Below are 13,687 nucleotides of genomic sequence, written 5' to 3'. Positions count from 1 at the left end.
GGTGTGGTTTAAAAAAGGAGAGTGGTCAAACTGGCTTCCATTAGCGGCCCTCGGCACCGCAGAAGTTGGACAGCACTGCTGTAGGCATTTGCAGGCATGCATTGCTATTGAAATTTTTTTATAAGAATGGATTAGTCATTTTATAGATATTTTTACGCAGGCTATCTTTTTGTCTGTTCCACACAAGTCTGAGCAGCAAATAAAAAAAAACCCCTTATATAAAAAACTACACCAAAATGCTCAAATATCTCTTATTTTTGTATTGCATGAAGGATTACAATTGCAGGAACCCACCACCTCTTATAAGGTGCTGTTTTCCAAACCTTTTTATGGCTTTTTTTCCCAATGGACAGATGTTTGCAAGGATGGTTTCTGCCAGGACATGCAGTAGACACAATGGAAACTGCAGCAGTGAATGCATAAAGGGCCTTGTTCTGAAAACACTGAAAAAAGACTGAAAACACAACAGATACAATGCAAACATAAATACAGGAATAGGTAATTATTTAGGTCATTTCAAAACCAACTATACCACCAGTCTATACAGATTTCAGAATAGGTGGTGATGTCAGGATCAAAAGACACATTTTTGAGCTAGGTACATTCTGTAACAAACCTTTATAAAACAAATACCCTTTAATGCCTAACAAGCGAATCAGATTGCAATCAGCCTGCTACAGTATATCATCAAAATGACCATTTGGGAGAGGCTTTGCCTTAATCTCTATCATATTGGAAAAGATTAAGCAAAGCCATATTTTTTTCAGACCTTGCAAGCTTCATAAATGTATGCGGCTTGTGGAAGGCTGGCAGCAGTAGCCCTCAATGTATTGAAGTGACCTCAAAAGAATGAAAATCTACATTACATTGCAAGGTGCAGATGGTGTTAACAAAAAACCCATTTCTGTTTGCCTGAAGCACTTAACATTTTTTCTCTTAGAATCTTGCTTCTCAAACACAGCAGACAACATATGTAATTATTTACTGATGATGCCAAGGCTCTGTCATATTCTTGTGCATTGTTCCCTGAAAAAGAATACGTTTGTGTATGCTGCCACCTGGTGAAGAACACATTCAATTCTTGGTTTTCGTTTCACAGTATTAAATACATTTTTACTTAAAATTTGCTACCAAATAAATGTAGATTGATGTATTTTTGACTCCCTATAGGTGCCCTGTTCTCAAAATGCCAGCATTTTTTCATTTGTCATGGCGCTGGAATTTAAACAGAACAATAAAAGACAAAAATATACAAATCTCAGATTATTTTCTCCCCTTTTTAACTCAGGGCACATATCTGTCCTCTATGTTTGACTATATCTTCATGTGGGCATTTCCCTAACTGCTGCTGTTCAATAGGTAAATGAAAAGAAGCTCTTCTGGCTGGGCCGTTATCTCCATCAAATATTTGCAGAGTGGGATCACGTTATAAAGTAAGTTATGATTTGCTAATTTTTTTAATATAATTTTTATAACCTTCCACATATTGGGTTATGAATAAAGCCTTCAGTAAAAAAAATCAAGAGGTTAAACACACACAAAATGTGCATGTTTTATCTGTACTGTGCTAAATCAAGGCAAACACAGAGATAGTACTTGCTGTAAGTATAAATTACAGGCTGATGTGAAACAAATTAAAAACATGTACAGAATATAGGGTATAAGAGTATAGAACAGAACATGAAGGGACAGATTTATCAAAATTCGTGTTCGTGTAAAAAAACCCCTGCAGATATGAAAAAAATAACAGTGACAAAACTTGTGCGACCCTTCTTCTCAAATGCTAGCTTAAGAAAAAAGCGCAACCGAATATTCGGTGCTTTGTCACAGAAAAAAAGTCGCACACTGGTGGGAATCTTACTTATTTTAAATGAGGCTAAATAACGCTAACATTTTAATAACTGGGAAAATAAATAAAGTTGTAAGAGACAATCCTCATTGACCTCTACTGATTCTCGCCGGCTTTTACTTGCCACGTTTTTTTTGGACACTTTTTTTGTATTTTTTCTTTAATGTATACCAACTATTTGTGGTTCTTAAGAATTTTCTCGAGTATAGTAGCATTTGTGGTTTTTCTTGAATTGTGAAAAAAAAAACCCCTCAAATTTTGATAAATTGGCCCCAAAATGTCAGTATGAAAGAACTTGAATTATTTTTAAGTGTAGTTCCTACTTTAGTCAGTAGGTGACAAAAAACAAGGTCTCTTTTCCCCTAAAAAAACCCCAAAAAAACATCAGTAACAGGGGCGGAAAAAAGGCTTAAATCCTATATAAGAGGCATGGTGCAGAGGAATAAACTATTTGGCTATGTACCTCTCCATTATAACTACCACAGGGCTAGCCAATACCAACACAGAATGAAGTGGGGTTTACTCTAGAGGAAGTTTGAGAATTATTTAAAACAGAATTTGGGCAGAACAGGAACCAGCTATTACTTTTGTGGGAATAATGACCCCTTGGTGGTCACATTTGGGGAAACAAGCTGCCCTGCTGTAAGCCTATTATGAAGCCTGGTTGGTTGGGTTGGACCTGGTTGAGACACTGCAAAAACTCTCAAATATATTTAGCAAAGCAGCACCTGTAACCTATAAAAAGCTTACCAGGTGAACAGGATGGTCCAGGTGCTCCAGCCTCTGACCCTCAGCTCTAGGGAGAGGACAAACCGTTAAGCATTAAAAAATGAAGTAAAAAGGAGAATGGCACTCTGGTAATCCATTCCAATAGTTAAAAAGAAAAAACTTTATCATACACTCATCTCAAAAAAGCTTGACACGTTTCTAATCCATCTGACACCTCCTATGATTAAAGGTCAGATAGACACGAAACGCATCAGGCTTTTGAGATGAGTGTATAATAAAGTCTTTTCTTTTTAACTATTGGAATGGCATGTTTTTGGATTACCAGAGTGTCTTTCTCCTTTTTCCTTCGTTCTGGTTGAGCTACTGTACAGCATGGATGGAAGGTACAGTTGTAGAGGACAAGCTGTAACAGCTAACAAAAGTTGTGAAATTACACTGCAATAAAGAATTTAGTTGGGTTTATTGTACCACAGCTTGCCCTGTGCAATGTAAAGGCCTGAAACAACATTATGTCTCAGAGCAGCGTCATCAAGACACAGGGGCCCAATTACAAGTGTAGTACCACCAATGTATATACTTATCCAGGGTTGGCAGGGATTTTCCTCTGGGTCTGAACAGTTACCACTTCTGTTTATGCATTGTGTCTACCTCTCATTCCACAACTCTAAGAAAATCAGTTAAATTAAAATGGGAATGTATAAGGTGATGGGTGTTGACAAGTGTGCATGCATTCCAACTTACTGTTAATGTTATAAAAATAACCAGTATATGTTTAATAAATTTCAAATTCTTAATATTTTCCTACAGTTATTTGCAGTATGAAGTACAGACCCTACTTATATTTCAAAGGAGAACTAAAGTAAAAATCCCTGGTGTTACCAAAATGTCTATCTTCCCTATCTTCTTCCTTCCACTTTTTGTTCAGGTCTAGGCAGGTGCATAGGCCGTAAAGTAAAACATAGTTTTTCATGCTACTGCTCATGCGCCTGCCTGGCAACATAAGAGAAAGGAAGACCACATTGATATGCTTCTACAGAAATATCCTGGGAGCGCTGGCCCAGGATATCAGGTTTCGGGTGACAACCCAAGGAGCGAGTTAGTCACCCATGATAGATCACCGCTATAGCAGACAAGTAACCGCTTGAAAAGGGCCAGCAACAACAGAAGTCACCAGTGGAAAGCCCTTTGCATCGTTTTGGTAAAACAAAGTCGCGCTGTTTTCTCCTGCAGGCAACTTCGGAAAACAAAGCGACGGAAAGGGTTTTCCACTGGCGAATTCGGTTGTTGCCGGTGGAAAACCTTTTCAGAGTGGAGAGCAGAGATCTATCACGGGCAACTAATTGCTCTGTGGGTTCCTACCCTAAGTGCCTAACACACTCCCAGTGATTACCTATAGTCGTACTAAGAAAATAAAAACTTAAGAAATGTTTTAATGCTATCCCCTTAATGTATTTTTTTTCTCTCTCATAATAGGGAATGTTAATTACCATAATTAAGCAACTTTGCAATATATGTTAACTTGAAAATATGCAGTCTTTATTATACCCACTGTTCTCCTGCTAATCTAGCGGACTTTTGAGGTCAGCGCAATGCATTGTGGGTTATGTAGTTCCCAAATATTTTCTGTAAGCTATAGAGTTGTTACAGTTTGAAACATCAATGTTTTAGTCCCTCTTCCATGCAGGAAGAAATCTGCAGTAGTAGCTGGGGATGCAACCAAGTGGTTGCTCTGCGAGGAGTTGGCGAGGAATGTATGGAGACACAAGTGGCAATGAGGCACAGAGGAATGGAGGGCTTTGAAGGCTAGGAGAATGAGTTTGTAAGCAATTCTTTTATTTGATTGATTTATTTTTATTTTTTTTTTAAGAGAACTTAGCAGTGGGAGGCCTGGACTCTCCTTGATAAGGAGGAGAATTCTGGCAGCAGTATTTCAGTCAGACTGCAGAGGGGAGAGATGGGAGTTAGGAAGGCTAGTTAGTAGCAGGTTACAGTAATCTAGTTGGGATAGGATGAGAGTATGCAGGAGCATCTTCGCTGTTACGGTTAAAGGAAAGGGACAGACTTTGGCAATACTGCATGAGAAGGGACACGTTTTGACAGTAGTGTTAATATGGTCAGATTGTCCAAACAATAAATAAGAGTCTAGCCTACCCTTCTGATAACATTCCAATTAAAAAAAACAAACAAATTTCAGTGAAAAATATTTATTGATATATTAGCAAAAATGTTGGCAAGATAAGTCTATATTACATAAATAGCATTTAGAGATGCATAAGAATGCAAATGAACCATTCAGGCTGGTATGCCACATGAGTTATTCTGGAAAGAAAAAGAATGTTGTTAGTACCATCCATAAGTAAGTACAGGTATGGGACCCTATTATCCAGAATGCTTGGGACCTGGGGATTTCCAGATAAGGGACCTTTCCATAATTCAGATCTCCTACCTAAAGTCTGCTAAAAACATTAAACAGTAATTAAATACAACAGGATTGTTTTGCCTCCAATAAGGATTAATTATCTCTTAATTGGGGTCAAGTACAAGGTAATGTTTTATTATTTATTATTAATGAATTATTTGATTAAAATTGAGTCTATGGGAGATGGCCTTTCCGTAATTCTGAACTTTCTGGCTAATGGGTTTCAGGATAAGGGGTCCGATACCTGTAATAAAAAACAAACATTTTACAAAAACCCACAAACCTACCACCATCTTGTACCAGGTACCCAGTTATTCTCATCACAATTCCAGCTAGGGGCATGTACATTACAACAATTTATGACACTGCCTGGTGCAAAAGGTCATCTTTAATATAATGGGAGTAAAATGTATAAAGCGATTTATTTTACTTGTTCTCTCAAAATGGAAGTTTAATATATTAATCTAGTAGTTTTTAGTTAGGTGTAGTGAATGACTATCATGTTTTGCTGAAAAATTTGCAAAACGCCAAGAAATTTGCAAATAGCATTGCAGTCAATGGGCAACAATTTTTTTTTTTTCTTTTAAGTGCAATTTTTTTGCCCTCTCCATGCTTGTTTCATACTTTGCAGTGCAGCTTTAGGCAACATTCTTAAATGCCAAAGAATTGTTACACAAGCAACATTTGGTCACTCCAAATACATTAGTGATTGGGCTTTTCCCTCGGCGAATGTTGTTGCAGCAAATTTAGGCAGTTTTGTGAGAAAAACAAAAACACTTCACTGATGGCAAAATGCAGAATTTTGACTGGCGAAAAGAATTTACTAGTTAGCTGAAACTCAGATGTGCAAAAAAAAAAAAAAAATCTAGCAAAGTCAAGTTGCTTTCATTGTTATTCTACAATGCAAGGAAAAAAAAAATAGTAAAAAGGTGTGTACATAAAAAAAAGTTGCACAGCCTATTAGCTTTAATGCATGTCGCAAATTTTTCAGCAAAGCAGGACAGATTGACTTATCACTAGCAGCTTCCTATTCTGCACAGTTCTATGAAGTTTTCTTCCAACCTGCAGAAGAGTTGGTGATTTCCTTCTGCTGTTCATCCTCTGTTTTCTGATTTTCATCAACTGGGTTTCCATTGGTTAGCTTTTCCTCCTTATTTGATGGGTCACCATTGACCATGGCCTCCTAAAAGGATTAGAAATACAAACAGGGATGACAAAGATGGTGAAACACTTGTAAGCAAGCTTTCCCTCCATCTGCCAGGGTACCTCTCAAGGAATATGCTTCCAAGGATGGAAATAGTTATATGAAGTTAATTGAAAGCCCCTATTCATGTAAACAGGTGTACTGGATACAGTTTTAACTTTATATTGCACCACATAAATGAATATCACCATCATGTACTTGCTTTAAGTCGATACTGTTGCAATAGACAGCATTCCAATTACATTTTCTTTAAAAAGCCTTTAGTTGGACGTTGGCTAAAGGTACCTAGAGTACAGGGTGCCGTTTACCATAAAGGGAATAATTTATAAATTCAGTATAGCATAGATCTCATTACAGATGTTATACAACTATCGATAACACATTACTTTCCACCAGTTAAGGTCAATTCCCCACAAATCCTAGAATCATTTATCATCATAATTTTAATTTACCGGTTTCTTTGCTGGAGATTCTTTGAGCATCACAACGCCCTCTTTTTCTTCAATTTCAAGATCACTTTCTGTGTCATTTTTAGAATGGTGTTCTTCACTATCTGTGTCTGTGTTACTGGGCTGAAGATAGGAAAGGGTTTAATTGAAATGCAAGAGTGCCAATTAGGATTACAATATAACTATTTGGTGAAATTGTTCAGCCAAACGTAATTCTACATAAGGCAAATAACCAGTCACCAAAAATACTGACTTTACAACACTTAGGGGGACATTTTTAAACGTTTGATTTTTCTTTTTCCACACAATGAGTTTTTGGGCACTAAAAACAAATGTAAAAATTTGCTATCTAAAAGCTTGCGAGTTTCTGTAGAAGTAAATGGGAGTTGGCCTAGGCAAAGTCAAGCCATTCTTTTGAGATATTTAAGTTTGTGTAAATTAAAAGAAAAAAAAAAAGTTTTCCTTATGAATTAGAGTATTTATTTGATTTAGAAAAACAAACTCAAAAATAAACCCATTAGTCTTCCTCTGCTACAACAAACCCTTGACCTATACACTAGTTTTCCACCACTTTTTTCGATTCGGTCTCCCCTTCCCAATAGATTGCAGGCTCTTTTGGGCCCAGGACCTCATTCAAACTGTGTATTGAAGTCACCTAAGCACAGATTTATTTATGCTCGTCGTCTAGTTGTGTAAAAGAGTTTGCCCAGGGGTTACCTGGTGAGGAGTGTGTGAACATGTTCCCACCACTCACTTGCACATACTAGATGGGGTTTTAATGGCTGTAAATGCTTCTAGAGCTCTTGAATAAAGTAGGTAAATGAACACAGTTCTGCAATTCAGTCTAAACCCCTAGCAAAAGATGAATGTTTTAAAAGGTACAGTAGGCAATGTAAGCACATGAATTTACATATTTTGGCCAGTGTGTTACAACACATCTCATGTCTTTGTAACATGAATTCACACAGTGCTGTCAACTCTATTTTTTCCTCTTTCTACAAGTAGCTGTATATAGTTAGTAGAAGCTGGTCAACACTATGGCATACATTTAAGTCAGTGATCCCAAACCAGTGGCTCGTGAGCAACATTGCTCCCAGTGTCCCCAAAGCAGGAGCTTATTTTTGAATTTCAGTGTAGGAGGCAAGATTTGGCTGCATACAAACTATGGGGCTGATTTACTTACCCACGAACGGGTCGAATGGAGTCCGATTGCGTTTTTTTCGTAATGATCGGTATTTTGCGATTTTTTCGTATGTTTTGCGATTTTTTCGGATTCTTTACGAATTTTTCGTTACCAATACGATTTTTGCGTAAAAACGCAAGTTTTCCTATCCATTACGAAAGTTGCGTAAAAAGTTGCGCATTTTTCGTAGCGTTAAAACTTACGCGAAAAATGCGCAACTTTTCGCGTAAGTTTTAACGCTACGAAAAATGCGCAACTTTTTACGCAACTTTCGTAATGGATACGAAAAACTCGCGTTTTTACGCAAAAATCGTATTGGTAACGAAAAATTCGTACAGAATCCGAAAAAAATCGCAAAACATACGAAAAAATCCCAAAATGTTCGTTTTCAAGTCGGAACTTTTCCAATTCGGGTCGGATTCGTGGGTTAGTAAATCAGCCCCTATGTGTAATTGCCAAACAGAGCCTTCTGTAGGCTGCCAGTCAACATTGGAGCTACCAAAACCAATTATAGCTCTTATTGGCACACCCAGGAACCCCTTCCATGTTTGTGTTGCTCCCCAAAACTTTTTCCATTTGAATGTGGCTCTCGGATATAAAAGGTTGGGGATCCCTGCATTAAGTGTTCATAATTTGTTTTTGGGTACATAGATTGTAATATAAAATAAAATGCATAAAACTGAATTTGAACAAATGTTTATGTGCAAGCAATGCTTCCCCTTGAACCAATACTGGGGTACACACTATAGAACAGGTGACTTTTGTATTGTATCAAGTTCTCCATGATAATACAGCCCTTGCTTGCATACTACACCTGAAATGCCTGTCCCAGGAAAGCAGGCTGGCTTTCCAGCCCAGCAAAGACCTTCTTATGTTTTATTCCAAGTACAGATAGAACAGATATTGCTTACTTCATAAGTTGGATCATCTTCCTCATCCTCATCTGGAAGGTCCTCATTCATTAAAGCAACCCAGCTTTGTTGCTCTTCTACTTCGAGATCATCTTGCTTCCTCTTGCTGCCCTTTCCACATGGCTTCAGAGGAGACTTTCTGATATCTGGAGCCAAGAATGAAAGCCATGAAAACAATTTTCGGTCAGGCATGTCAAACTAGGCCAATTTTGGGACTGAATGGGTGGCTCCCAAGCTTTGAGAGTTGTTTTCCGTCACCTGATTTAAGGGGATTCATGTTAAGCAAGCGAGTTATCAGCTCTGAATACTTTTATAACGCTTTATTAATAAATAGGGGGGGTAAAATTATAGGATGTTGTACCAATGTAAGATGCAGCTATGAAATACAATTTTAACCTATAAAACTCATTTGTAATCGCTTACAAAATTGTTTTAACAGTTCAGTTTCCCTCCAGGATAAATATGGCCCTTACTGTTTTCTTCACTGTGTTTGGCACTTCATGTTAATAATACAGTTTGATAATCTTGTCATTGTTAAGACTCTGACAAAAGGCCAAGTTTTTGATCATGAGAGGCCCCAAGCAGTCTGCTCAGTAAGTGACTGCATATATAACAATTAGATTTAGTCAGCCAAGCTAATCAAGCATGGATTGCTTCTTGGATAATATGATCGTACTTGCCTACACAGAGTAATGTTGTTGGTCATTCAGTCTGAGAAAAAGCCAAAATCAGATATGATATATAATGCCTGTGCTACCCTGTGGCGGCATTCCTGTGTTCCACTGCAGGAGAGCATAGCAGCACGGGAAGAAATGTATGTTACTCTTAGCATGTTGCATTCCACCTGTGTTTGGCACTTACAAGTGTCTGGGTAAGTACAGCCCCATTAGAAAGAATGAAGTGCGTTTCTTCCTGCACTACCCTGTGGCAGGAGAACGCAGCTGCAGGAAAAAATGCGTGAGCACAAGCCCTTAAAGGAAAACTATACCCCCAGAAGCAGGAGCCAATGCACAGCAAATGAACTCAGAAGAAGCTCTTCTCGTCCACCACAGAAGAGATGAGAGCTGAACAGGAAGAGGGGGCAGGGCTTCACGCTGCACTTATGACATTTTTATACATTGTGCAGTGTGAAGGTATGCCTTTTTTGTCCTGTCTTGGATATTTTACTTGTTTTAGATCCTTGGACACCCCTCCATTTTTTTCTTCATTTCTTGGGAGCGATCAGTAGCACAGGATGGATTTGAGTCAGTCCTTAAGCTCCAGATTTATACTCCAGTAACCCCAATAATTGACTTACCATCTGACCCTCCAGCCTGCCCTATACTTTCTGCCGAGTGGTAGCCCAGAGCACACTGTAGTTTTTGAGGGGCAAGCGAAAGTAGAAGACGAGCAAAGCGGCCAAGCCTTTTCCTTCCACTCACAAAACGTCTGCCATAGGGAGATTTAGACTCAACAGTTCCTACATTCTCAATTTTAGGAGAAAGACCAGCTAGGGAAAGAATTTTCTTCAGTATCTTGAACTGTAGAGAAAGGGGGAGGAACAAAAAATAAAATTATGCATCTACAGTAGTAGAAAAATGTGTATAATAGCTTTATAAAGAAGTAATATACAAAGTGCTGGTGTTGTAAGCTACCTTTTAAACCTTTAAAAGAAAATAGCCGTTATAGTCTTTCACAAGGAGTCGCTAAATTACAGGATTATTACATTGATATTGGATTGAGAGGGAAAATCATAATAGTTTAAAGGGTGTTCGCTAATATATTATAGCTCACCATGCTTTTTACTGTGGCTCTAACCAGAATCTCAGGTCCCAGTAGCCTTTAGATCACTAGAGATACTGTAAATGCTGAATTCTGCTGTGGAATAATCTAGGATAAGGAATGGACCACCATCTTAGATTTACAGGGAAACCTTGTTTATGCGGTGACATACTTTATCATGGTTGCATATTCTGCAATTTATATTTTTCCAGTGCTTGAAATGCTGGTATATCTGCTGCAATTTAGACATGAATGAAATCCATTTTTATTGAAGTCCAATAGAGTGCTGCATTTTAGTGGACATAACTTTCACAAGCAAAGCATATATCACTCACACCCACCCACCCATATGTTTCCTTGGAGTGTTGTCCCAAGATACCCATCATCCTCCACTCACCACATATTTAAGAGGCCAGATCTGAGTAACTCGTACAAAGACAGACTTCAGGTATCCAGATTCTTTTGTTTGTACAGCATGCTTGTTCTAAAGGAAAAAAATAGTGTTCTTTATATTTAGCCTCAATAAAAAGTAATAGCAGATGTAGCAGTAAGATTTCAGTATTGTATACAACGTAATTTTGTACATTCTACAAAATGTTTTCTGAAAGCTGCTAAATATGAAGAATCCAGTACTAGCCACTCCAAAATGGACATTCAAGTGGAGATAGGCTGACAGCTGATGCCCCATTTTCTCAGTGAATGAAGATATATTTAGAAATTCTGGGCCTCATTTTCTATTGCTAACTGAAGTAGTAAGTGTGAAATGGTTTGTGTGCATGCTAAAAAGTGCTTTTTTGAGGCACTATGCAAACATCAATTATGTCTCAAGCATTTATTATTAACAGTTGCAAAATGTGCACTTGTTTTCAGCTGGGTGCAACTACAAACCCAGGAGCCTCCCTGACAAAGTCAGTAATAAAAGCACCAGTGGGGTGCCACAGAGGTCATAATAGCCATAATTATACTACACACAATTTGATTTGTTTAAATATATTTAGGTGGATTAGTGAATTTTCTTTGGTGAATATGTATACACAAAGAGTGGCTGATAAATTGCAAGTGAAACAAAATATTTGACATGCTGCATGTCACTTGGAAACTGCAAGTCAATACAATTTGTTACAACAAAGAATAATGTAATGGGCAAAAGGTACATTTTCTTTGTATTGCATGACAATCACAGTCTGCTGCAGCATGGATATGCATAAAACATGCTGTAATGCACATTTCAAAAGCAATTTAATTAGAATCAACTGGACACACGCTTACTTTTGAGGGGAAAGAAAGTTACAATAGAGCAAATCAAAAGCCAGTTATTTTTGTAAGGAAACTCCTGTGTGATGTGCATTGCACTAGTTATATCTTTTTGCCGCGGGATAGAGTCACAGCACTAGGAAGAATATGTTTAAGCCACCCACTTAACTTGCAGCTTGAAATGTACAGTAGCATTTGCTTTTGAGAGCTACATTTCACAGGCTGTTCCCTTTTTACCAAGTAATGTTAAAAACATTGCAAGCCTATTAAGACTGCAACTCCCTACAGCCCCACCTAGCTTTAGGCTTGGCTAAGAAGTGTAATGACAATTGGGTTTCCATATCTGGTTGAAGGAGTACTGCCATAAGGGGGAAGGCAAGCAAGTATTGGGGAAAAAAAAAAAGTTTAAGTACTGCAATACAAGCACCAGTGCCTGCCTTCCCTGGGAGGCAGGGCAGTATCTGGCCCTGGCGATATTTACACCTGCATCAATGGTCACACAGATGTTTATAGTTGTACATAGACCAACAGTATTTCTGAGGACTGCCCTGGGGCATGGGTGTGCAAGCACACGTTTAGTTAAAGTTCCCTATTAGAAGCCCTAATGGCAACCTCAATACTCCCTGAACACTATTTATTTGTTCTTATCCAAAATGGTGGTCCAGGAAACCACATGCACATATGTATATAAATAAAAATTACAAACAGCAAAAATATGACTTAATTTACTGCACTGATGCAGGAGTAATTGGTGTACCCATAGGTTAAACTAGATTTCACTATTGCTAGAATAAGTCAATGTTATAATGTCCGCAAAAAGCACACTCACCTTTGAGGCCTCACGGCATGGAGATTTTGTTTCACCATCCATTTTAGGCCTTAGGCAAACTAGCCAGTCCTAGCAAAGCCAAAACAAACCACAGATCTCCAAAATCCCAGAACACCTCTTAAAAAGTAAAAGTCACCAATCAAACCATAGAGAGGCTCATTATGTTCTTACAGGCCAAAAGTCATTACTCGTTAAGCAAACTACTTCCTTTAACACTTTCATTTCCAAAGTAAGGTCAAGTTTAGCAAGCAGATATTCAGAAGCTGTAGCAGGCTACTTACTGTGCTTGGAGATCCTGACTACACATTAGCAGCAACAGTAGACACAATAGTGAACTTATGCAGATAATGGGTATCCAATCTGGTTGTTCAGAGATGATGTGAGTTGTAGTTGGACTAGCTGCTGAGAGTTGAAGGTTGTACATTACAATTTATAAATATTTCAAATTCTGATATAGAATCCATTTAATGTAATTAGGTAAATTGACTGCAAAACATGCAGAGACTCTTAAGGAAAAATCTAAAAATTTAGTTTAGTTTAAACAAAAAACAACTCAGCAATTGCTGCAATGATTAATTTTGTTTATATATAGCTCATTTATGAATTCAGCCCTAAAGCCCTGTACCCACAGGCATTTTCTAATGCACAGTATATTTACATCCATTCCACCACATGGCAATGCAGGTGTTCATTGATTTCATTCTGCCCTGTAGGTCTGTACCTATGAGAGCAGACTTAACTGTGTGTTCAGCTTGGTATCAGCTGCTGTTAGTATATATCATGATGTATATGTTGGTATATATCAACAAGGCAGAATGGAATCAGTGTGTTTTGTGGTGGGGTTGAATGCATAAAATGTTCTACATGGCACAAATTAAAATGCGTATGTGCATACACAGGCAGTGGTACCCAGCTTGGCCATTGTTTGGATATTGTACTATTTGGTCATTAACACATCCCAAAGAAGTGGGGCTGACCAGAAAACAAAGCAAGCTGCAGTTCCTCTTATGTTGACACCTGCCTAAACACCATCCACCTACCCAGAATGATTGGCAGAAAAAAATTCAGTTATCACAGAACAGGGTGTTCTGAGGAAATT

The 13,687-nt window shown here is 38.0% G+C and overlaps 1 protein-coding gene across 1 annotated transcript; it reads right to left on the bottom strand.

Annotated features, from left to right (window-relative positions):
- Window positions 1-4,766: 4,766 nt before the first annotated feature.
- Window positions 4,767-12,764, bottom strand: LOC100495756. The gene is made up of 7 exons (XM_002937927.3): window positions 12,589-12,764; window positions 10,903-10,989; window positions 10,042-10,264; window positions 8,745-8,890; window positions 6,654-6,773; window positions 6,060-6,180; window positions 4,767-4,897 (listed from the first exon to the last, which is right to left on the bottom strand). Exons 1-7 carry the CDS (start codon window positions 12,628-12,630, stop codon window positions 4,893-4,895), a joined length of 744 nt encoding a protein of 247 aa, XP_002937973.1. The 5' UTR covers window positions 12,631-12,764; the 3' UTR covers window positions 4,767-4,892.
- Between the last annotated feature and the right edge of the window lie 923 nt (window positions 12,765-13,687).

The sequence above is a fragment of the Xenopus tropicalis genome, chromosome 1, assembly GCF_000004195.4.
Source record: "Xenopus tropicalis strain Nigerian chromosome 1, UCB_Xtro_10.0, whole genome shotgun sequence".
Classification (NCBI taxonomy): Eukaryota; Metazoa; Chordata; class Amphibia; order Anura; family Pipidae; genus Xenopus; species Xenopus tropicalis.
The sequence above is the reverse complement of the archived record's forward strand: the minus strand, read 5'-3'. Positions and strand labels throughout refer to the sequence as shown.

Coding starts and splice junctions, on each gene's coding strand:
- LOC100495756 (XM_002937927.3), bottom strand. CDS start 12,630: ATGGATGGTGAAACAAAATCTCCATGCCGTGAGGCCTCAAAG. Junction 10,990..12,588: donor CATGCCGTGAGGCCTCAAAG/GTGAGTGTGCTT, acceptor TTTTTCCTTTAG/AACAAGCATGCTGTACAAAC. Junction 10,265..10,902: donor TCTGGCCTCTTAAATATGTG/GTGAGTGGAGGA, acceptor CTTTCTCTACAG/TTCAAGATACTGAAGAAAAT.